General features: G+C 31.8%; 1 protein-coding gene and 1 long non-coding RNA gene across 3 annotated transcripts; both read right to left on the bottom strand.

Moving 5' to 3' along the window:
• Positions 1-1,849: 1,849 nt before the first annotated feature.
• Positions 1,850-9,303, bottom strand: LOC121124308 (uncharacterized). 2 transcript variants are annotated; one of them, XR_005866279.2, is made up of 4 exons: positions 9,142-9,303; positions 2,612-2,716; positions 2,206-2,560; positions 1,850-2,137 (listed from the first exon to the last, which is right to left on the bottom strand). It is a non-coding gene; the product is annotated as an uncharacterized lncRNA (long non-coding RNA). The 2 variants fall into 2 exon arrangements; XR_011781763.1 differs by lacking the exon at positions 9,142-9,303 and having other exon boundaries at positions 1,852-2,137; positions 2,612-3,245.
• A 194-nt stretch (positions 9,304-9,497) lies between these two features.
• LOC121124006 (UPF0598 protein CG30010) lies at positions 9,498-24,164 on the bottom strand. Its single transcript, XM_040719093.2, has 4 exons — positions 23,977-24,164; positions 23,867-23,915; positions 23,474-23,623; positions 9,498-9,916 (listed from the first exon to the last, which is right to left on the bottom strand). The coding sequence occupies exons 1-4, from the start codon at positions 24,106-24,108 to the stop codon at positions 9,621-9,623; spliced, it is 627 nt and encodes a 208-aa protein (XP_040575027.1). The 5' UTR covers positions 24,109-24,164; the 3' UTR covers positions 9,498-9,620.
• Between the last annotated feature and the right edge of the window lie 14 nt (positions 24,165-24,178).

The raw sequence follows: 24,178 nt of genomic DNA, 5'->3' as shown, positions 1-24,178 counted from the left end.
AAATTAATATTTGAAACTAAATTTTTTAAATCTTTTTCCAAAAATTATTGATTTTGAATTTTTTTCTAACATTTTTTTTTATCCAAAAAAACAACAATCCCCCTCCCAGTCAGCAAAAAATATATAATCTTTCGGAAGTCCTTGCGATGATATTACCCACAAGAGTTTAGTCTCACTATAATAATGTAAAACACAATTTTACCACGCTACAATATACTCAACGATTTTGTCTGCAATCTTTTTGCCACAATTATTTCACACTAAACCTTGTGAATACAAGGTCTAAAGGGATATACATTCCGTTTTCCACCGAAAAAGTGTCTCTATGTGTATCAAATTTAGCAATTGGAAAATAAAAAATCATAAAATAACTTTTGCCTATGTTTGCAAGAGTTTATATTACAAATTTAATTATTATACTATATGAATACATTAATAAAGTTTAAAAGTGATTTTTTCATAAAAGTAATGTTGAAAAACAACAAAAAATTGATATTAAATTTCTAGTTGAATTTCTAATTAGGTTGAAACGAGAAAGAAATGAAACTCTATCTAGAAAGAGTGTTATATTTATGAAGCCAGAATAATATTATACATATATAAACATCTTCCAATTTTCTATACATTTGATGCGTCAACATTCAAGTAATACGGAACAAAAATCAAAGAAAGGGGATCCTCCAAATTTATTTATTCACATTATCAAGGCTAATCTAAAATAATTTATGTGTGTGCAATGTACGTTCCCCTTAGACAAACAATGATAAAAACGCATCTATTTCAAAAACAGAGACAGATACAAACTTTAAACATAAAATAAAAGTTGTTTAGAATTTTCATTTACGTACGTAAAGCTATATTTTATTCTAATCAAACTGGATTCCTAGGCTCTGGAGGGTAAGTTTAATTTTGTACAAATAATTTGATTATTTTCATAAAACAAAATCAATTCCCCGTGTCTCAGAGATGTTTTTTTTTTTTTAACGCATGGACTGTTGATTCAAAAATGCACCAAAGAAATTAAAAATCCACGAAACGAATTATTTTACTAATAGAACGTACATTAAATACGAATATAAAAAGGGAATTTGGAAGAGGATGAGTGAATTAATTTTAGATTGTATTTTCAATCTTCATTATGGTTGAAGAAAGAACATGGCAATTGAGCAATGCCATTGACAATAAATAAACCACAGCGTAAAAAGTTTTCAAGAGTGTCAAAAGGGTGTGCGGGTTTGATAGTATTTACATCAAATTGACAGAAATAACAAAAAATGGTGTCGTATACAAAGAGGTTTTACAAAAGAAATTTACCTAGGTATTATATCATTACAGTTGATAGTAGAACGTTTTAACGTCAAATTCTAACATAAACAAGGCAAATAAAATCCATTTGATTAGCTATCTTTAAGATAGCTTGTTTTTGTTAGTCTTAATTAATAAAACAAAGTTTCCCTCCTGTACATTGATAATAACATCTTGCTTCCTTCAATATAAAATAATGTTCCATTAAGGGAATTAGGGCATTTAATTCTCTGAGCATGAGATACAATTTGAGTATTCAGTGAGTTGATACAATTTGACTGAATTGCTTAAAACATCTGTTCTTTACCAAATAAATCTTGTTAATTGTCGTAATTATTTTTAAAAATAACATCGATTCAACTTAAGAGACATTTAGCGAATTAAAAATGGATGTTTGAAAATATATTTTAACTAACGTGGGAATGCAATAACTCAGTATAGCGATTAGATAATGAAAAACAGTTGATGCGGCTGCTTTTTCTTCTTTTTAGTTCATTATTTAATATCTCATGGGGCTAACTCCTCCCCCCTCCTAAAAAAAGAATTCTCGTCTATCTTTGGTGTAAATTGATTTACAAATTTATAATAAAATAAATATATATTAATTTAAATACAATTATAATATTTTCCCTGCACAAAGACTATTTTAAATGTGGAAGGTTCTCCTCTTCATAGGAGCGTAATTCTTTTTGTCCCTCAAAAATAATGAAAAAGGCAGCTGATATTAAATAATACCATTATTCAGGTGTACCATATTTCTTACTCCAGCCTTTTCCTCGCGCTCTTAAAAAAACTCATCCCTAATCATACCAAAGTCACTGAAAAGTCCCGCCTTTACAAAGGAAACAGAAAAAAAAGACTTTTTTTACAGTACTATTTTTAAATTTATTTTTTATTTACTTCAAGAAGCGGAGTCGACAAAATACTTTTGAAGCTATTCCTTAGCATGAACAGTATTCTTGATTAACAAGAAGCATTGTAATTTGATACCACGTGTTACATATTGTCCCATATTTTATAGACATATTTGAGTCCAATAAATCCAAGAAAAGGAGTTGTTACTCTTCGGGTTTTGACCAAAAAAAAAATTACCAGATTCATCCTTCAATTTCGTAAAAACATAAAAGCATATTTTGAACGAAAGTTAATTAGATTTTTTCCGTTTCTTTATTTCCAGCTTATGTCCCCTTTTCATATTTTTCGAATTCTTCTTGTTGCTTCCATTCAACTCGTCCACCATCTTTATCGACGATAACTTTGAGAGATGCAAATGTATTTAAATTTATACAATGTTTTTAGCACTTACACTTTTTGGTGGTGACCACTGGGTAAAAAAAAAAATTACGTCTGAAATCTCTCTCCTGTTTTCAAATTACCTCTCAATTATTTCAACATTCCTTGGTGTTTTGAGCTGGTGAAAAAAAGTAGAGATTATCTGTTTATTCATTATTTTGAATTTGTAGCTTGGAAATATTTAGTAAAGTCTCGGGAGACATTTTGACTAAACTGGGAGATTAGGAGGATTTCTCTATGGCGGACTTGCATTTTAAATAAGTTCTACCTACATCTTCTTGAAGGTGAGGTGGACACGGCTTGAATATTGTTTTCTTTCAACCTATTAACGTCCAAAGTTATATTCAAACACTTGGGGCTAAAATGATCGGGAACACATCTTTGAGTGCTCCTATGGAGTCAATTTATGCAACTTGAGGTTCCTTACCCACTCTTGGCACTTCTCTGGATCCTTTGGAAAACGACGAAATGAAAATTCCCTATCAGTAACACATTTTTTCTTGGGCCCAAACGCAAGATAAGACATGAATAACCATACGTCGGTGATTACAATGGATAGAACAAGGTATTTTTTTCTAATCATCCGTCCAAAAATAAATTAATTGTAAATATTTAGGTATTTTTATAATATGGTTTTTAGTACATATATATTAGACTATATTCTGAAGGGCATTTGCTTTTTGAAATAATAATAATAATATTTCGGAAATACATTAGGAAGTTTTTGGTATATTTCAGAACTATTTATTTTGTTTTGTTTGTTTTTTAAATAAAAAATGACTTGTTAAAACATTTGAATATATTACTTTTTCCTTCATTTTTGAAATCCTTATACTTTAAAACAGCCAAGTACCAAACTTCAAGAGGTACACGCCGACCATTATTATTTACTTATCTCCAGTAAGCTAATTTTGAGTCATTTTTTTACAATTTTTCTATTAGTCTGGAAGCCTGCCATGGAAATTTCATCCCATAAGTCATAGAAGGACCCCCTGAAATTACTTATATCATTTAGAACATAGATTTTATATATATATATATTCTTCCCCCTCCCCCTTAAACTTGCACCAATGTATAGTACGATGTCAGGACATCATAAAAAACCAAGATTCACAATAAAATTTGGTCGGAAACTTCAGTTTAAACCCCCTCAAAATATGGTAAATTGGGATTGTTATAATGACCTCAATTTCCAACTGAAATTTTTTGTGGTTTTTTATAATGCAAGTTTTGTATAGTACTTTTATGGGGTGAAGTAAACCATAAGTGAGATCCACAATAGAAAATTAATTAATGTTAAAAATATTTTTTCACAACGAATTTTGAACTTGAAAGGAACCGACTGGATGGGGGAGACAAGTTCAATTTAAAAATTGATTTTTAAGGGCCACCCTAGTATAACATAGTATGCCTTTGTCTTTATTTTTTGACAGAAAATATAATTATTAAAAAAAAAAAATCTTAGTCATCACATCTCATATTTTATATTTTTAGAAATTAGATGAATTAAGGAGATTATGTATGCAACTTTTCCTTCTCTGAAATATTTTTAAGAGACGGAAGTATTTTACTAAACACATGGCTTTGGAATGCGGTAAAAAATATAAGTAATGTTAATTGTAATGTGTACGAATTAATAATATGTTAATTGTAATTTGAACAATTTACACATGTATAATATATTAACTTGTTGATTCATTTTGTAGCAAGAGGAAGATGCAAAGAGCATACACAAAAAAGTGGCCCGTCAATACAAAAGCAATATAGAAATACATTTCTAAAAATTGTGTAAGGATTATATATATATTTCTCGGTTATTGTCAATTTATCAATTTTCTGCCCTATAAGTAGGAGTGGGTAGAATGAAGCAAAATTGTGTTTAAATATTGTCTGGTTATATTTAGGTTACCAATATTCATTTTAGACATATTATGATAAAAATAAAATGACATTGGTTTTATAATCAGGGTAAGAATAACCATTTTATGCGTCAATATACCTTTTTTGTCTCGTATGATAGTTTAATCTTTCTCCAGGCGTCCAACAAATGGATTATGAATAATGAACGATCAAAGTATTGAAAAAAGTGAACGTTAAACGATGATCAACAAAAAATGGTCTTCTAAACCGTTGATCGTTTATTTAAAATAAATTATCTTAGTAGGGGGCGTCCTCAATTAATATTTGAATTTTTTATCCAAAAAATTTGATATTTTGTCAATAATTATGAATTTTTGAAATTTTAGGAAATCGGTTAAAGATTTTTGAAAATAGTTACCAAAAATGTAAAACTGAAATTTCATTTTTCAAATTTTTCTCCAAAAAATTTAATTTCTTAAATTATTTTTCCTAAAAAATAATTTTTCTCTGAATATCTATAGATTGTTTTAGAAATTGAATCTTTTAAACTTTTTTCCAAAAAATATAATTTTAAAAGAATAGCTAAGAAGATTTTTTTCCAAAAATTGAAGATTTTCGGCTTAATTTTTTAAATTTTTTTCAAAAAAAAAATTAATTTTATGTGAATAACTATGGATTTTTAATTTTTTGGAAAATTTTATCTTCCAAACTTTTTCCAAAAATTATAATTTTTGCTATGAATAATAGCTATGATTTTTTTTTTTCTTTTCTGATTTTTATTAATAAATTAATAATGAACTTTTTAAATCAAAAGGATTATTTCATTAAATTGCCCTCTTTTCATGCACCGTGCAGGAAGAAAAACAATTGGCACAAGAACCAATCTGTCAAAGTCAAATTTATCTTGTCAATACTTAAACCCTGATAAACATTTACATATTTGAGAAAAAAAGTATTTTATATATTTATCTGTGGGAAAGAACATATATTCTTTAAGCTAAAAATATTGACAACTTTTTTAACAAAGTAAAAATCCGGAGTGTATATATTTTTTGTACATATTATGAAGGTTATTATTTAGGAATTTGATCTCCATCAGCTTCAAAAACAGCCTCCAGACGAGGTCCCAATGTAAGTCCTGAACATCTTCCTCCGATTGGACTCAAAAGAGACTTTGAGATAACTGTGTTGGACTCTACAGGCTTTGAACTCAATCTGTAACCATATTAAAAAGTCCATAAGATTTCGATCAGGATACTGGAGAGGCCAAAAGTATTTGGGCCAGAAATTCATGTTTTTTATTATCCAGGCTTATTAGCTTACAACTTTTAGGCCGATCCCTTGGATTTTATTCATCCTCCACAAGCTTTCTGATCTGTACACTATACGAAGGTTAGCCTCCAGCCTCAACAAAAATGTAAGAGTTGCTATGGCCGGCACGGACGAATGTGACAATATCTAAACATTTTGTCTCATTTTTCTTTTTAATAATTAAGATATAATAATGTTACAACACTTTTTTGTTAGCTAAGAAATCCAGCTTCAGCTGATATAAATGGAAAAAATTGATTGGAACTTTATACAGCATTTTAAACCGTCGTCAAATTGATGTTCAATGACTTTTCGAACGCCCTGTATATCTTAATAACTTTAATAAAACTAGAAACAAAATACATGCTGAAGGTTAGATCTTGTGGTAGCACAATACTTTACTTGGTTAGAAACATTTAAGTAACAAGGGATTTAAGGATTCCAAACGTACTGTTCGCCCTGAACCAAATTGTTCCTAAAAATTGTCCAATAAAACAATATCTGCTATGTGATGTCATCATATATATAAACCAATGACGTAATCATCAATATCGACCATCAATAAGAATAATATAAGCTGAATTAGACGTAAATTTAAAAAAAAAAAGTTTTCTCTAACTTGAAGGGAACTTAAGAGTCATTCTATTGTTAATTTGTAATTAACTGTTGATATGTTCTCCTTTTTTTTATCAGTACTTTGAACGTTGATGATTGGTGGACATTAAATTAGTTCTTGTAAAACTATTATTTATAATTACTGACATAGTTATAAGCTAATGCCTGATATTGGGCCATTCTCTTTTTTTTATGTGTGTGAAGGGTTATGAGATACAATAAAGGTATGAAGTACTTTACCATCATGTTAGTACAAATGAAGCCTTCTAACGGAGTTATGTCGCAAGCACAAAAATACCCTATGTGTTTTGTTGTCAGCTGTCGATCCCCTCTTCTCATTTAATACGTCATGTGTATATCCTAATTTAACCTTTTCGTTACGTACTTATGATCCGTTTCCAAAAGTACAGGAATTTAATTTCATGTTTATACCTCGTCAAAGGGTGATTCAAAGGGATGTCCCGTTGTCTGGTAGGGCACGTACGGCGTAGAAAATATTGTGGCCGTAGCCGAGAGTATAGCCAACACGTTACCATCAACGGCGAACGTTATCGCGCCATGGTAACATACTTTTTGGTACCTCAAATTGAAGCACATGGTCTCCACGATATTTGATTCCAACAAGACTTGCCACACAGCGCGCGTAACAATGGACTTATTGGGACATCATTTTGGTGAGCAATTAATTTCACGTTTTGGCCAGGTGAATTGGCCACCAAGATCGTGTGATATCACACCTTTGGACTTTTTTCTTTGGGGCCACGTAAAAGAAAAAGTCTTTGTGGATAAACCAGCGACGATTGAAGCATTGGAAGCAAATATTGAGCGAGTTATTCGTGAAATTCCGGTCACAATGCTCGAACGCGTTTTCGAAAATTGGCGCGGAAGAATGGACCATTTAAAAGCCAGTTGCAGCCAACATATGAAGGGGATTATTTTCTAGAAATAATTGTAAAGGATTGTTTTTTGGGTTCATAATAAAGTTTTGACCATAATATAACTTTTTTATTTGTTTTATTTCTACAATGCAAAAACCACTCGTTTTGAATCACCCTTTATATATGGAGCATACAAGTTGTAATGTCTGTACAAGTTGCAACTTGTATAATCTAATTGTTCAAATTACAATTTATTCTTCTATAAATGCATTATTTCATTACAAAATTAATATCAGGAGCATTGCTAGCCTTTCTCATTTGGAGGGGCTTACCCTCAAAAATTATCAACATTATTACGTATATAAATAGGTTCATTAATATATGTACATAAAGTTGCAGGGGGTACATGTGTTGCAGGGCTGAATAGAGGAGAATAGAAACAAAGAATGAAAGTCGAAGAAAAAAGACAGAAAGAGGGGTGTAGAAAGAGATAGGGTAAGAACAGAAGAGAATAGAGATAGAAAGAAGGATATATAATTAGAAATAAAGACGGGAAACGAGACTCTTAATGACCTCATAAGCCCAAAAAATATCATGGGAACATCCTTGGTTATTTCAGACTGATCTGTTCAACTATTTTGAATTCCATATCTGATAACACTAAAAATAGACTTATATTTCAATATATACATAAGATATGATACAAAAATAGGGGTATAGAACTTTAAAAGGGGCTCCCCCCCCAAAAAAAAAGGGGCTAGCGACATCACTCCTTATTACCAACTATTATTTGATACAATCATTTTATATTGATCTACTAAAATTACATTGTGATTAGTTATTTATTAGTAGTATAACTGTGGAGATTTGAACTTTATAATCTGCGCCAGAATGCTTAACCTTTAGTCATTTGTATTAAAATAGTCAAAATTTACATTATTAATACGTCAGTTATTGATGAAACATTCAATTATTACAATATCCTCATCCAAAGTACTGTAAATCCTTCATTTAAAATTATTCATTTCATTTTTTTTAGTTACACCTTGAACAGAACATATTATTTATATGCGGACGTTTTTGGCTATGATATATAAACAGTATCTAATCCAATCAAAAGTAAGTTTTTTAATATTATGAAATAATAGATTTAGTTTTACTAAATCAATTATTTTTCCAATAGATGGTTTTAGTAATGTGTACCTTGCGTTGTATAAGTACGATCGGGTTACACTAGACGATATTGGAAGGATACGATTTTTAATATGTAAAACTTATTAGAGAATTTTGTGGTTGTTTGACTCAGTATTGTTTAACCGTCCGTCAATGATGGGCACCAGCAAGCAAAAATTCTCCTTATTTACCATTTATCTTCGAATATGAATGTAAAATGCCCCTGATACTCTAACAACCAATCACGTCCAATTTTGCTTTCGTGGATTCCGGTAATTTTAATGTCAAATATGCACATCGCTATAGAAGGCCAATTGTTCAAAATAATGGAAATCGTTGAGTCTGGCCATCATATAAGCACTGCTTTTGATTGCCATGGAGATTAACTTAATGTACAAAATAAATAAATAATAGTTTTCTTTTTACACCACCTTGTTGTTAAGTGTGAGTGGACTATTTGACGAAAAAAAATCAAATAATATATCACCAAAGTAAAATTTACCAAATGAAATTTCTTCCATGCGAATCGCTGTTATCTTGGTTTATTATTTAATTTATTTAAGGTACTACAAGTGTAGAGATTAGAACTACTTTGCTATGCTTAAATATTGATAATTAATCCAAAAAAAATATCTCTCTGCAAAAGAACACTCATTCATTTACCTTAAACTCGTATGACACAATTTATATAGAATATAAGCAATACCTATTTACATTTGGCAGATTGTTCTTCGGCAAAATGTCCGTTCGGTACATTGTCCTTGGACACAAAGGTTTTTGGGCAATTGCCTTATAACGAGCAGTTGGTATTAATAACTTTTTTTCCGAACAAACAACTGATTTAAGGTATTTTTTCTGTTTCTTTCGGGAATAAAGATTCTATGATACAATAATTATGTTCTGGAGAACGTTATTCTAGTACCATTCAGAGACCGATTTGAAGTCCCGTATTGAGGAACAATGTCATTAAAAAATTTGTCAAAAAGATATGTTAACAATTTATATAGTAATTTTGAATCTTTTATAAAGGAAACAATTTAAATAACGTTGATCCAAGTCCTCTTTATAAATAGTGTTTTTTTTTTTATTTATACAACGTATCTCATACTATGACATGAAATTAACTATCTTCACTGAATTAATTAGAGCTCATGAGTCTATTATCACATAATTCTTTTTAAATTCCTAATTTTTCAACTCAGGGGCAAGTGATTTGTTCAATTTGTGCACTGTGCCCCTCCACCTAAAGTGGGATGGGGGTCCATTATCTCCATATTTGAAAATGAATCTCTCTTCTTCATTCCAGGCAATGGAGAGTTTATCGGATATTAATCCAGCTGGACCAAACTTTTTTTTACTTTGTGTGGGATAGTATATCCGACCCGAAGAGGGTACCATATAAATATTCTCCGGATTAAAGCTTACATTTAACTTTTCATTTCCATGGTTATATAAAAGCAAATCTTCATCATCATCTGGCACTGTAATGAATATAAAAGGATAATTAATTAACGATTTATTCAAATTATAAATATACAGGATAGGGCAGCAAAGCGTGGACACAAGAGATGGATTTAAAAATACAGTGATAATTTCATATTTTCAAAATTAGGGGAAAAAATGTTAACAAAACAAGTAGACAAGGTTTTTCCAAAACTTTTTTGACTCAATATGGCCACCTTCATTATCAATCACAGCCTTTACACGTCCTCTGAAGGCCAAGAAGGAGTTGATGACAAACTCTCCTGACAAGTTGTTCTATGCAGCCACTATGGAGGGCTTCAGTGAGGACACATTTGGGTGTTAGGTTTTGCTGGTTTCCCTCTCCAAAGTCCCCCATATAGAAAAGTCCAGTGGGTTCAATTCTTGTAAGGAAGGGGGTTATATATCATTGGACTAGAATCCAGCCATGTTATCGGCGCAGAACTTTTGGCACTAGGACACCGTGTGAGATGAGATGGCTTTCTGAGTCATCACGTGGTTACTTCCAGGTAGTTAGTCTTCAACCAAGGCAAGATGGTGTACATAAGCACCTTATAGTAGTCCCTGGCCAATTTCTGTCCAGTCTAGAAAAGAACGGATACATGTTCTTTCCATCAGAGGCCACATCGCCAAGGACCATTGTTTGTTCAGGATATGTGGTGTGGTAAACCCAATGGGCCTTTACATTTGTTTCTGTAAGCCAGTGGTTGTGGAATTAAACAACTGTGAAAATTGACCCATTGCATTGATCCATAAGAGGATTTATTTGTACTTTTTGAGCCTCCTGCCTTTCATACCCTCTGTCAAAAGGTGGCGTTGGGTCCTTGTGAACTAATCCCAAGTTGTGCTTCTTAGCCCTCCTTACGGTCCTAGGAGCCACAACGAATCGTTGGCGAAGCAATTGATCGACTTTTGTATATTATATTATATTATTCTCTAAACTTAACAAGAACATCGTATCCCTCTTTAAATTATGCTCTCCACTTTCTGACATCCTGGAAAGGTCTTATCCATTTTTTTGATCTTGACCAACATAAACAAAAAGGCTCCTTAATCATGTCTGTAATCATCATCACATCAACTCCAGCATCTAGGAGATCTGAGATGCACTGCCTTTTTTTTTATTATTGATCAATCATGATGATGAAATGACTAAATGATTAGAATAGTTTGTTTATGTAATAAGGACGACGAAAGAATATCAAAAAATAATCACAAAACCTTTTCATAGTAATGAGAAAGTAAACATTGATTAACAGTCCACGATTTGCTGCCCTATCCTCTACAGTTTACGTATTAGTGTTAGTCTTTGCTCTGAAAATCAAGCACCGATCTGAAACCATTAACGATCTCATAGAAAAAATTGCTCTAGACCGATTTTACTGCATGTCATTACCTTTTAGTGTCGAGTCCGTCCTAGTTTTTTCAGTCCAGTCATATAATATTAACAATCTGCAAACAAAGGCTCATTCTTGCCCACTACAAATCGTGTAAAAGATCGATAAATTACAACAATGACGCAACTTAAGTTCAAAAGGTCATTTGTCCATCATTTCCCAATATTTTTATTGAAAAAAAAAGTAATTGTTAGATTTAAATAGTAAAACATATCACTTTATAAAAAAATCCAGTCTGTGAAATTCATAAGTCACAGTTTTAAGGAAATTACTTAATTCCAATATCAAGTCTATCACAAGCCTTTTATTTATGTATACGTATACATTTGACTATTTGAACCTAATAAATGATACCCATAAAAATATGACCAATAGCCTTATGAACTTATTTTATTTCATTGTAGTAATTTTTCAGTTCTTCTACCACATTATTAGCGGGTGTACATGAGACTTTGCTTACAACTTTCGAATGCAAGAGTATTCTTTAATCACTCTTGAAAAAAAAAAACCGACCAATCCTCCCCTAACCATGCGTATTTTTAAATCTATTTTCACAGTAATAAGAATAAACTCGCCAATGTCGTGATCATTACAGCCTCTTTATGCTTAAAGCAATAGTTATATAAAATCTTAAGTGTATAAAGTACAGTTTTAAGTTCATATAAAAGGTCAATTACTGCTAAGTTTTTATTTTAAAATGTGTGTTAAGGGTCCAATTTGAGAGTGACCTCTGAATTGGATCTCCTGTTGTATTTTAAAGAAAAGTTATGTCAGTAAAGATTTAGTCTTCAAAGGGCGTATTTCTTTGTTTTTTTTTTACCTCTATAGCATTTGCAAATGACTTTTATTAACGAAATTATCTATTCCGAAGTTTATATTTTGCTGAATTTCTGACGTTTGACTTGTAAAGTTATGTTGTTGAATTTCAAAAATATCATTAAAGCTCATTTTCTCAAGTGGCCGATAAGAATATAATCTTTATTTTTCATATTGAACAATTTTTAGCCACACGAAATACTTCAGATACTTAAACGAACAAAAAACAATGTACTGACCTCCAAATCGAATCAAATATGTATGTATATATATATATATGTATCAGAGTCCACTCCTAAATTTTATTGTAAGAGGCTAAAGTAATAGAAATTACTGTAATATGGAGTGGCAAAAACCTATTTACACGTAGTTGGACAACAGATAATAAAAGAAACTGTTTATTAAGTAAGAGAAGATACAAAAAAAAATAATGTAGCAAAAATAATTCAATATGACTCAAGGGAGGTTATCAAACTTCCATACAAATATCTGAAGAATATATATATATTTTGGATGTTTTTGAATTGAAGTAGATATTTATCAATTCATTTTCTTGATTGATCCAGATTAGTTATGAGTGAAGATGTTCAATGTACATATATATATGCGGTCAGACACCCCATTCCATGGTACAAGACAATGCATTTTAAATTATTTAGTATATATTTTTCTTTTAGAAGAAGCCATATTTACCATTGGTAGTAAATTGCTCAATGTTAAGTTACAGTTGATTTTTATCATGGTTCAATGCCCACGCTAAGATCATAATATCAAACAAAGTTACCATTACATTATAGTTTCGACTTCGACTATCGATCACCAACATGGACCGTTGAAATTGTATTTATTGATGGTCTCTTCCCTTTGTCTAAGAAATCATTTAATACATTTATGAACTTTTTCGGGTCAAATATGATCAATTTTCTCATCATATCATCATCATTAAATCCTAAGATATATGCTGTCCATCAATGGATTCATTTGGCTAGTTAGAGACGTGCAATTACTTATACAATTATGTTTGAATAATCGAAAAACTGACTAGCTGAGAAACATCCAGGATATCTGAAGGATTTATCGTTTCCAAATCAAGATAAAGTTCCTTCACTTTAAGTACTAATTTTTCGTATCAAACATTTGTGAATGTTGCTAATCGGAGGAAAGTCTCTGGTTTTGATCGTTTGAGTATGCAAAGTATTTTCGAGCGGCTACAATTTCTTTTTCTTCAATATAAAGATTATATTCTTATAATATTCACTTGAGAAAAGAAACTTTAATATAACCTCTAAAATTGAGCAAAATAACATTAAAATAAAAACTTCTTAATCACTTTACAAATAAGGAATGTCGTTAAAAAGTAATTTTCAAATAGCTATATAGGTCAAAAAACGCCCTTGAAGACTGAAACTATAAAAACATCATTTTTTCATTAAAATACAATTAAAGATTGAATTAACAGGTCACCCTAATAATTGAACAACACAGTTCACATGCTAAAATAAAAAATTTAAAGACATTTTTCTCTTTCTGTGACATTTGACCTTTTATAGGACCTAAAAATGTTAAATAACTATTTGTTTACTTAAAAAGGCTTTAATGATAACGAAATTTACAAGTTTCTTTTGTTATTTTGAAAATAGTAGATTATAAAATACGTATTATGACTGAAAAAGTAATTTTCGGGCTAGGGAGGGGGGTATTTTCTAGTACTATTTGGTCCAGTACAGTGGTAGGACCGGTCCTATCAGTCCTTAGTACCGGTACTATCTGTCTTTTGGACCCGTCCTTCGTAATATCAGTACTAAAACTAAATAAAAAAAGTAAAAATATAGATCAGTGACGTCAAACTAAATTATTTTTGGGACTGAACAGAACTTGACTGATACTAAACTGAAGAGGATAGCAGCCATTATCCCTAAATAAGGACTGACACAACACTATTAGCTATATTATATCTCCCAACCTTTCTTCCCTTAAAAAAAAGCTAAAAAAGGTATTAATTCAGTGGATAGCTATTCAATTCTTCCTAACTATAGAATTCTTTCGTTGTGTTGTGAACAACACAACGAAAAATAATTATAATTCAACCAGTCAGTGTTCAGGACGCTAAGCGGGAGTAAAAATGAAGAAACCCCAGAGATGAAAATGTAATGCAGTGTAACTTTTTGTGTTACTGAGGTAACACCGTGATTGTTCATAAAAGCATGTGTGTTATCAAATTATGAGCTTTATGTAGACGTCACAGGAAGTTTGAGGTGTTTAATATGTATACAACTCGTATAGCTGGGATGAGGAACAAGTGGGTCGAGAAGTGAAACCGGAAAAATTGATCACCGATTTGAAACCGATTAAACTTCGATCCAGGGTATCGACCAAAATAACAGTCCCAATTAGTCTTTAAAAAGTTATATCAGAATACCGAACCGTAAAAATGTATCGAACCGAGTTTCAAGGCTAGTACGTATGTATTGTATATAATTGATTTGAGTAAATATGAAGCTGTGAAGTGTAATTATGCCTTATTCACACCTCATTAAGGAAAAGATTGTTTATAAAATAACTCAATTGACTCTCTATTGATGGGCCCCGTATGATTGTATTCGATACTTCCTGTCTTTCAAATATATAGGGAATGATATCTTAATGTATACAATTAACTTGCTTTTATCCTGTTCATCATTATTAGAGTACTTATATGTTAAAGATGATCACTTTAATCCATATACTGGAACAGGAAAAAGGACTTAACACCATTTTTTATATATATATAGTCAGTCAAATTAAAAAGTATTAGTAACTTATTAAAAGCATAGATTATCAGCTTTCATTTGTTATATTTGAACATACGTACGCTAAGCACAATTGAAAAAACAATACATAATTAAGGTGACAAATAGAGATTTGTCAAATCAGAAATCGTATGGCAATTGCGAACAAATTTAAGGGCAAGTCTAAGGAGGGTAAAACAACCAAATTGAAGGTCAATGAGATACAGAACGTCTTTGAAAATAATCTGGCTATCCCATTCGCCGAGCACGCCAAGAATAAAATGGTGGACCGGCTCATAGTTGGTTAAGCCGTAAAAAAAAAAGATAGTGAAAATTTAATCAAAATGCCAAAAAATCCGTCAGCAAATTCTGGATTATTTAATGAAGAAAATGGAAATTAGAGAAAAAAATTCTGATGAAAAGATATTAACTGTTAACCCTCTCTACAACAAGCCAAATGAGCTGTTGGATTGATTTTGATAATACCACTAGCAACAAATGATAGCTGATAACTTTAGATTTTCGACTATTGGTCCCTAGGTGTCACCCATTACACATTATAAACCGGTTCAAAAATCTAAATACTTATTTCGACATGTATCAACAATATTTAATTCATTGTTTGTATAGTTTCATTCAACAACGCACTTTTTCCCCTCGTAAAAATGCCTAATTTTGTGCCTACAAACTACAATGTGCGGACATAATTGAGTTTCTGTTAATAATTGAAGATAAAATCTTCTCAAGCCCATCAATTGCTTGTGGAGGCAAGGTTTTAAAAATTCCAAAGTGGTGTTTTTGACGTGAGAAATGGAAAGCGCAGCCGGACACCGAAAAAGTTGCAAATTGTAAGTATTGCTCGACAAAGACCTTCTACAATCCGGTCAACCCGTTAATGGTGATCGCTACCAACAACAATTGGCCAATTTGAACCATGCTATACGTCAAAAAACGCCCAAAATATGAAGCCAGCCAACACAAGGTAATTTCCCTTGATGACAACGCGCTACCGCATCGCTTTATAGCCACCTGCCAGCTTGTTGAATCGTACAACTGGGAACATGTTGCTCATGCAGCTTACTCACCGGACCTGGTGCCTTCCGAGTATATCTTGTTTGTATCGATGGGCCACGTACTCAACGATTGACGTATCGATTCTCAAGCTAAAGCCAAAAAATGGATCGATGGCTGGTTTGAAAATTAAATTTATAACCATTTTTCCACAATAAACCTTCATTTTTTTTTCTTTTTTTAAAAGTCTCATTTCAGAGGCGCATACCTGGTATTTCTTAGTTAGATAGATTCTTAGTTAAAGGAAATAACCACTAATATACTTTTGACTGCAATTGCAAAATAATCCACCATCTTTATTACACTTTTTATTTTAAACATTAAAATTGAATTAATCAAGATCTAGGGGGAAAAAAATCTTTTTTTATTATTTAATTTCAATGTTATATTTAGCATAGTAAGAATGATCCGAATTAGGTAAATCATACACCATTTTGTTCAATAGCTTGTTCCCATTTTGAAGATAATTTTATAATTCCTCTTTCATGGAAACCCTATTGACAAAAAAATAGGAGAGTCGATTTTCACCAGCTTCTTTTGAGGCGAATTTTTCACCAACAAAATCATTCGCCATAGAGAGGAATAGGTGTTTATCACTTGGTGCTAGGTTTGGACTATAAGGTGGATTAATAAGAACCTCTCAATTAAGCTCCTGTAGCTTCCGGCGAGTCAATATCGATGTGTTTGGCCTGGTATTGTCCTCATGGATCACAATTCCTCTCCTATTGGCCAAAGATGGTCGCTTTTGGGCAATGGCTTCCTTCCAACGGTCTAATTATTGAGAGTACATATAACTACAATTACATTTTTAGCCGACAGGCTTTCGTTTTCGCCTTTATCAAAGAAAAATATAAGATATCAAGGATTTTCTCTTTCTTGTGTCCATGTTTGATACTCGACTAAACAATACTAAATCCAGCAATAATAAAGTTGTGTGAAAGTTACTTTTAATACCAAGTGTTATTTTTCTAATGAAATAATATCGTCACAACTATAATTCGTAATACTATGAGTTTTAAAAACTGTTCAGTAATATCCCATAGGAAAATGAATAACAATGCACTTTATAAGAAATTTTATGATAAACGGGTTCCCGTTTCATTTCCTGCTCTGAGACCAATGAGCTCACAGCATATTCATACACGTGTATGATGACAAAGAATACGCTCATCCCATTAGTCGTGGGGGTATTGTTGCTCGCTCAGAAGATAGAGGCAAAAAATGATGGAGATAGATAACAGTGACTAAGACGCCGACCCTGCTCTACACAGGGGTACAGCTTCAAACAGCCATTCAACTTGCATCCCTCCAAAACAAATCGGAAAGGATTCAGAAATACCGGGGGAAGCTAGCACATGGGTAGAAAATGGACCTGAAAACATCTATAAAGCCCACTTCACGGTGTGTCGTCGAACTTTTTCTATAGCCCATCGTGGGCTGTTGAACCTCAAGCAACATACATCCAGTGGTGTGACAAATAGTTTTAAAAAATCGGAAAAACGGGGAAAAAAATCATGGAAAGTTGAAGGCAGTCGGGTCGACCGACCCTGCCAATGAGGTTTCCTTTATTCATTTTTCATACAGTTGGTAACCCTATTCATGGCGTTTCCTTCGAGAACCTGCAAGTGGAAAGAAATAAACACAAATCCCACTCCGTAAATAGATGGGGCAAAGACAGAAAGTACTCAAAAGTATCCTCAATTCTACACAAAGTGCAAGTCCAACAAGTACATAGCATTATAACACCAGAGCATAACATCATTGTTACCTTCCGTCTTTCATTAGCACATACACTTGCAACTAATTTGATTAATTAGTTTTAAAAGGGGTTTTCAATAGGACGTTCAAATTTTACGTTGATAGGTTTCGAAAAAAACGTCATATTTATTATTGTTTCTTTAACAGCTGTGCTCAGAAATAATTGTAGTTTCATCATGGAACAGTACACACTCGAGCAACGCTTGCAAATTATTAAAATTCATTACAAAAGTGGTGAGTCTTTGATCCAAACTTTAAGAGCGTTAACGCCAGTTTATGGTAACGTAATCGACCTGCAAAATCAACAATTCAACGTTTGGTGGAAAAATTTGAGTCCACATACACGCTACATAATGTTCCTGCCCCAGTGAGACAAAGAAATGCACAAAGTGTAAAAAATTGGCTGCCGCAAGCGCATCAATTCAAGATGACCCAAATTTGTCTCTTACGTGCCGTTCTCAATCGTTGGGCATCTCTGTGACATCGTTGTGGCGAATTTTGCGAAAAGATCTTGGCCTACATCCGTATAAGATCAAGTTGACACATGAACTGAAGCTGCTTGACCACTTCAAACGTCGGGAATTCGTAAAATGGGCTGAAGGAAAATTCGAAAATGATCCTGATTTTCAACGTAAAATCATCTTCAGCGATGAGGCACATTTTTGGCTCAATGGCTTTGTTAACAAGCAAAATATGCGCTATTGGGCCAGAAAAAAACCCACACGTGATTCATGAGGCGCAATTACATCCCTAAAAAATTACAGTTTGGTGTGGATAGCATGCTGGCGGTGTCATTGGGCCGTACTTTTTTCGTCGACCATGACAATCGCCACGTTACTGTGAATGGAAATCGTTACCACGCCATGATAACCGATTTTTTTTTACCTGAATTGGAAGATAAGGACTTGGACAATATGTGGTTTCAACAAGACTCAACAACAACACTTCACACACAGCAAATGTTACAATCGATTTATTGAAGAGTAAGTTTGGTGAGCGTCTTATCTCCAGAAATGGACCAGTCAATTGGCCGCCTCGCTCGTGCGATTTAACGCCTTTAGACTATTTTATTTGGGGTCACGTAAAAGCCCTGGTCTACACCAATCATCCTTCGACGTTAGAAGAGCTCAGAACAAATATTCAACGCGAAATTGCTGCAGTTTCAGCCAATTTATGCGGAAAAGTAGTCGAAAATTGGGTTCAACGACTGGACTTTGTAAAACGTGCACGTGGTGGTCTTTCAAACGACATCGAATTTCATTCATAAATTAACTTGAATGTATTTTAACGGCAAATAAAGAAATCGTCGATATCTCAAACCGTTTTCGTTTTATTAAAAAAAAAACGTGAGCCCTGTTAATGAAAACCCCCTTTAGATAAAATAAAAATAGATATACTCAGATTACTAAATAAAAAATATCTCTTTCCTTTTCAGGTCATATTTTATACAACTCTAAGCATTACTATGAGACTCGAATGTATAAAGAAACTTCTTCTTTTTTTAAACCTAAATCAATATTCCATTTTAAGCCCAAATAAGTAAAACGTTCATTACTCAAAGTTTTGAGCAACTAACAAATTTTTAATATATATTTGACTCTAAAAATCCAGATTAAGTTGGTTCTATATTTAGAATCTATGCATGGATATAAATCAAATTTAAGAAATGAGAGAGAAAAAAACAAAAAAAACATTACTACAAAAAAATATATAATGATTATATGAACTTGAAGCAGTCCTAATTCGGTAGCGTTAATTATTATAATCTATTGATTACCTTTCCACCAATAATAATACTCTGTAAGAGGGTGTTGATATAGCAACACACAATCAAGTCATTATACCATCATTAATCTATTGCAATTGTAGTTGTAACTTGCGTCCAAGAATGACTCATTAAGAGCAGTAAATACTGATCATGCTTTCCGTTCCTTTTTCAGTGACTGAACGGAAAAATATGTAATTAATATTAAATATATAGCAATTATAAATAAAAGCTAGTCACATCTATGTAGCATCTGTTGAGAGTTACTCACTAAAGTTTCAGCCATTTTGAAGGTGCAGTTGTTATGTCGTTCGAGTTAATCGATGTTAGTGTTTTTTTTGTTTTTTTAAATGGACATACTCGAAAATCGAGCAGTCATTAAATATATATTTTAAGTGTAATCTTTAAACTGATTCTCATAATGGCAGACAAATAAATGCTTAGGTTAAAATTTGACACCTCAGCCAAGTCAATCCAACTCAAAGTAAGTGAACCATTAATAAAGTGTTTTTTCAGAGAATAACGCCGAGTACAATTTAGACGGGTTATAGGAATGGGAACCTCGGTGGGAGAAATGTGCAGAGTTTCAAGGAGACCATGTTGAAAAAAAAACAGCCCTTATATAACTTTAGTCAATAAAATTTGACACAATAATATATTTTTTGTCCGCTAGATGACGCTAAGGATATCATGAATTACTCTATAATTAGTGATGGTTTTTTTGTAAGAGCGGAAGAGAAGGCGGGAGAGAGACATTTGGTACTAATTATTTAAGACCTCAGATTTATTTTGAGTTTATTTCAAAATCATAATTATAAAATAGTCTCCCTGGTACCTTCATAGTGATATCTCGTGAAGAAAAAAGTGTTTCCTAGCCAATTAAATTTGGACAAAAATTGCTCAAGTGGTCGTCATTTTCATTAAAAAAATAATGAAATGGATACGATCAATGAATGAGCCATGGAACGACATTTTTTTTTTAAAGAAATGAATGGATGAACGGAAAAACTATGAACGTATCCAAGCCGGTTATTTATTCATCAAGAAGCTAGTTTGATTTCAGTATGGAAATCTTACGCCTGTCTGAAACTAGTACAAAATTGAAGCTCCGGTCTGGACCGATCTCATAGTAAAATTTGATCGCTCCATAGGACTTCACTGTCAATAATAGAACTGATTAAAAATAATAGTTGATTGACGTCATCAATGACCGAAATTTATAATTTATAGGACTGATAAGCAGGACTGAACAGGACCGGACTAAGACTGAACAGTCAAAAGGGTTGCCAACTCTCTGGAAAAAATAATAATAATAGAAGGACACTTCATTGGCAGAGTCAGCCTACCAATTCACCAATTTCGGCCTTCACCTTTCTTTGCACAATGATTTTTTTTTCCAATTTTAAACTCCATCACTGGAAGCATGTTGTTTGAGGTCCATCAGCCCACAATGGGCTACAGAAAAACTTCAACGAAAGACCGTGAAGTGCACTTTATCAATATTTTCAGGGCCATTTTCTAAACAAGGTGTTACCTTTCTTCCTGTATTTCTGCATCCTTTCCAATTTTTTTTTTTTTTTTTTTTTGAGGGATGTAATTTGAATGGCTGTCTGAAGCTGGACCCCAACGTAGAATAGTGTCGGCATCTCAGTCAGTGTCAGCCATACTGCTTTGTTTTTGTTTTTTCCCACTATCTTCAGCGCGTATAACAGTACCTCCTCAACGAATGGGATGGTCGTATACTGTGTCATTGTACACGTGTGTGAATATGTTGTCAGCTCATTGATCCCAGAGTAGGAAGTGCCCTGTGAAAACTTTTGCCATAAAATTTCATATCAAGCACATTGTGATTCATTTTCCATTCAGTATTACGGGACAAAGTGCGTCCCTTTTCAGCTCAACACGGAACGGTTGCTTTTTTTCTTAAACACGTGACGATTCTGTTCTTTAAGGGACGATTGGCAAGTCTAACTGAAAAGGGGGTACAGCTTCTACAGCCCACCCCCACCGAACGTTCCTGCAACACAATACTTTTATAAACGGTGCTAGTTTGTCTAACTAATTTTTTTTTTTAAAGTTGAAAAAAGAGGTTCCGCGATTTCATATCTTTAATTAATGCGTTGTATTCGGCTAGTGTTAATTATAAAAGGTCTCGAGGTCCTTTAGTATTGATCTAACTTTTACCCAAGTACTAAGATAAAATTGACCAAAAATAAATAGAAATTCAACACTAATTTGTGGAATTATAATATTTCTAAACTGTATAAGCTTACTTTAAGGTTTTCAAAAATATATAATAGAAATTATCCTTATATATATATTTTCTTTTTCAAAAGACAATATTACAAAAGATAAATTTTGATGTATTTATTAAATGTATCAAACATTCTTAAGAAATTCTTTGTTAACAACGGTCTTCCGTTATAAATTTATTATCATAAGTTATAAATATATTCCAAATTGTACTCCAAATGTACAACTTCAAATGTTATTAAATAAATATCTTATAAAACAGGAATTGTAAAAATTGTAAACTGATTTAAGTAGTTAAATTAATTTGAGATTAAAACAAGGGCGTCCAAAAATTATAATTATATATATTTTATTTTTTTCAGGGGGGTACGACTTTTTGAAAAACAATCCAAAAATTATTTAATTTCATAAATCAACAGTTCTTCACAAAAAAATTCCATTTTTGAACAAAAAAAATCCAAAAATTTAAATATTAAGCTTTTTGGAAAAGGATTTCTGAAAATAAAATTTAAATATAACACTTTTTCGGGAAAAAAATCTATAGCTATTTAAAATAATTAAATTTTTGGAAAAAAAAAAATTAAAAATAAGTTTCAAATATAAAATTTTTTGCAAAAAAGTTTAAAATACTGAAGATTTTTAAGAAAAATATCAAAAATCTGTAGATATTCAAAGAAAATTAAATTTTTTGGAAAAAAAATTTGAAACATTAATTTAAATCTCAAATATTAAATTTTTTGAAAAAAAAATTTGAAACATTAAATTAAATCTCAAATATTAAATTTTATAGTAAAAAGGAAATTTTTTTAATTTTGGTGGAGGGCGGAGGCTACAGCCAATCCAGCCCATCCTTTGTGGTCGCACCTGTAAATGCACCGACTGAATTGGTAATTTAACCTGGCGTTACTTCCCTAAAACAAAAGTATGCTGAAAGATCGGTCGAATTAAAATTAGCCATTGTTAAGATCCTTCCAAAAAAAGGGTTTAGTTGAATAATTTTGAACCATTTTTCTCTTTATTTTTGGAAAAAAGGTTGCGTGATGAACTAAAAATTGCGACGCATTAAATAAGGAGAGACTTTTGACTCACTCGGAGTTAATATTCATTAATCGTCATCCAGAAAAAAATTATTTGAATATATTGCTGATAAGATGTAAAATATGCATCACTTGCTAAATTCCAGCAGCACTATTCATTGACTGTATTATCATATATTTAATAGATATCTATTTGAGAAGGCAGCTAATTGATGTATGAATAACAAAGATACAAAAATTCAAATCCCCTATTAAAGTAATTGAACATCAGATTTGTATTATTTATTCATTTATTGTAAACTTAATTTATTATATATTCCGCTCTTCTTTAATAATGCCGTTTTTGGTCTTAACAAGTTTATTGGACAAAAATATATTACGTGTCCCCGAGAGAGATAAAACAACTAAGTTTTAGGACCTGTTAGATAGTACTCAATCAGACTGGATTTAATATTTTACTGCTGCAATAGGTAAATAAAGGAATTCACCGATTTTGAAGTCAAGAGTACGAATTTAAAGTTCTTTGAAAATCAAATATTCACATAATTGTTCTTACTTTCTCAAGTATTCACATAATTTATGTTACTTTCTCAAGTAATGACAAAGAAAAAAGTCAATAGGCCTTCAAGGGTCAAATTTAGTCAAGGGGGAGTAATTTGTCTATACCTAACAAAAACTATATTATACTTACCAATATGAGTAAACACAATGGGTGTATCTTCACATCGAATAAAATTTATTTCAGGTCCACAGGGAGATATAAAATTAAAGCCATTCTCCAGATACTTGCCTGTAGTATTCTTCTTGATTCGTCGAAAAAAAAATGAGAGGAAATGTTTTTCTGTAAAAGTGAAAATTGTTAATAACTTTAAAAAAATGAAAGCTAGAATTTGGAAATCATTACACAATTCAAAAATAATTTATAAGTGTTTGATTAATAACTTCTAGAGTGTTCTACTTATTACTTAGAATGAAAATTTTAAATGCATCCTTCCATTTTATTTTATTTTCAAATGATGGGCATATATTATATAATGACTGACTAAAAAATAATAGTAGTAAGGAAATTCAACAAAAGGATTACCTTTAAAACAAGAAGTAAAGTTTTTCATTTTTGCATCGTCAAGAAAGAGCTGTAAATATGAAGGAATAGCACAATTTAAGGGATGGAGACATCATGGTATAAAATCTTACCATTCCTTGATGATCAATGAAATAGAAATACTCTCTAACATTATCCGAACTAGAAATCTGTCCTTGCTCATAGAAATATCGTCTACAGATATCTGGAATCAACGTCTTTCTTAAAAGTCTTTGAAATAACATTTGATTATGAATATTCCTCTACCTACCGGAATAAAATAGCAACATCATTAAATAATTATAAATATAACAT

Source organism: Lepeophtheirus salmonis, chromosome 9, assembly GCF_016086655.4.
Source record: "Lepeophtheirus salmonis chromosome 9, UVic_Lsal_1.4, whole genome shotgun sequence".
NCBI classification, from domain to species: domain Eukaryota; kingdom Metazoa; phylum Arthropoda; class Copepoda; order Siphonostomatoida; family Caligidae; genus Lepeophtheirus; species Lepeophtheirus salmonis.
Note: the sequence above shows the minus strand (reverse complement) of the source record. Positions and strands in the feature narration are given on the sequence as shown.

Coding starts and splice junctions, on each gene's coding strand:
- LOC121124006 (XM_040719093.2), bottom strand. CDS start 24,108: ATGTTATTTCAAAGACTTTTAAGAAAGACGTTGATTCCAGATATCTGT. Junction 23,916..23,976: donor TCATTGATCATCAAGGAATG/GTAAGATTTTAT, acceptor TCATATTTACAG/CTCTTTCTTGACGATGCAAA. Junction 9,917..23,473: donor CATTGTGTTTACTCATATTG/GTAAGTATAATA, acceptor TATTCATTACAG/TGCCAGATGATGATGAAGAT.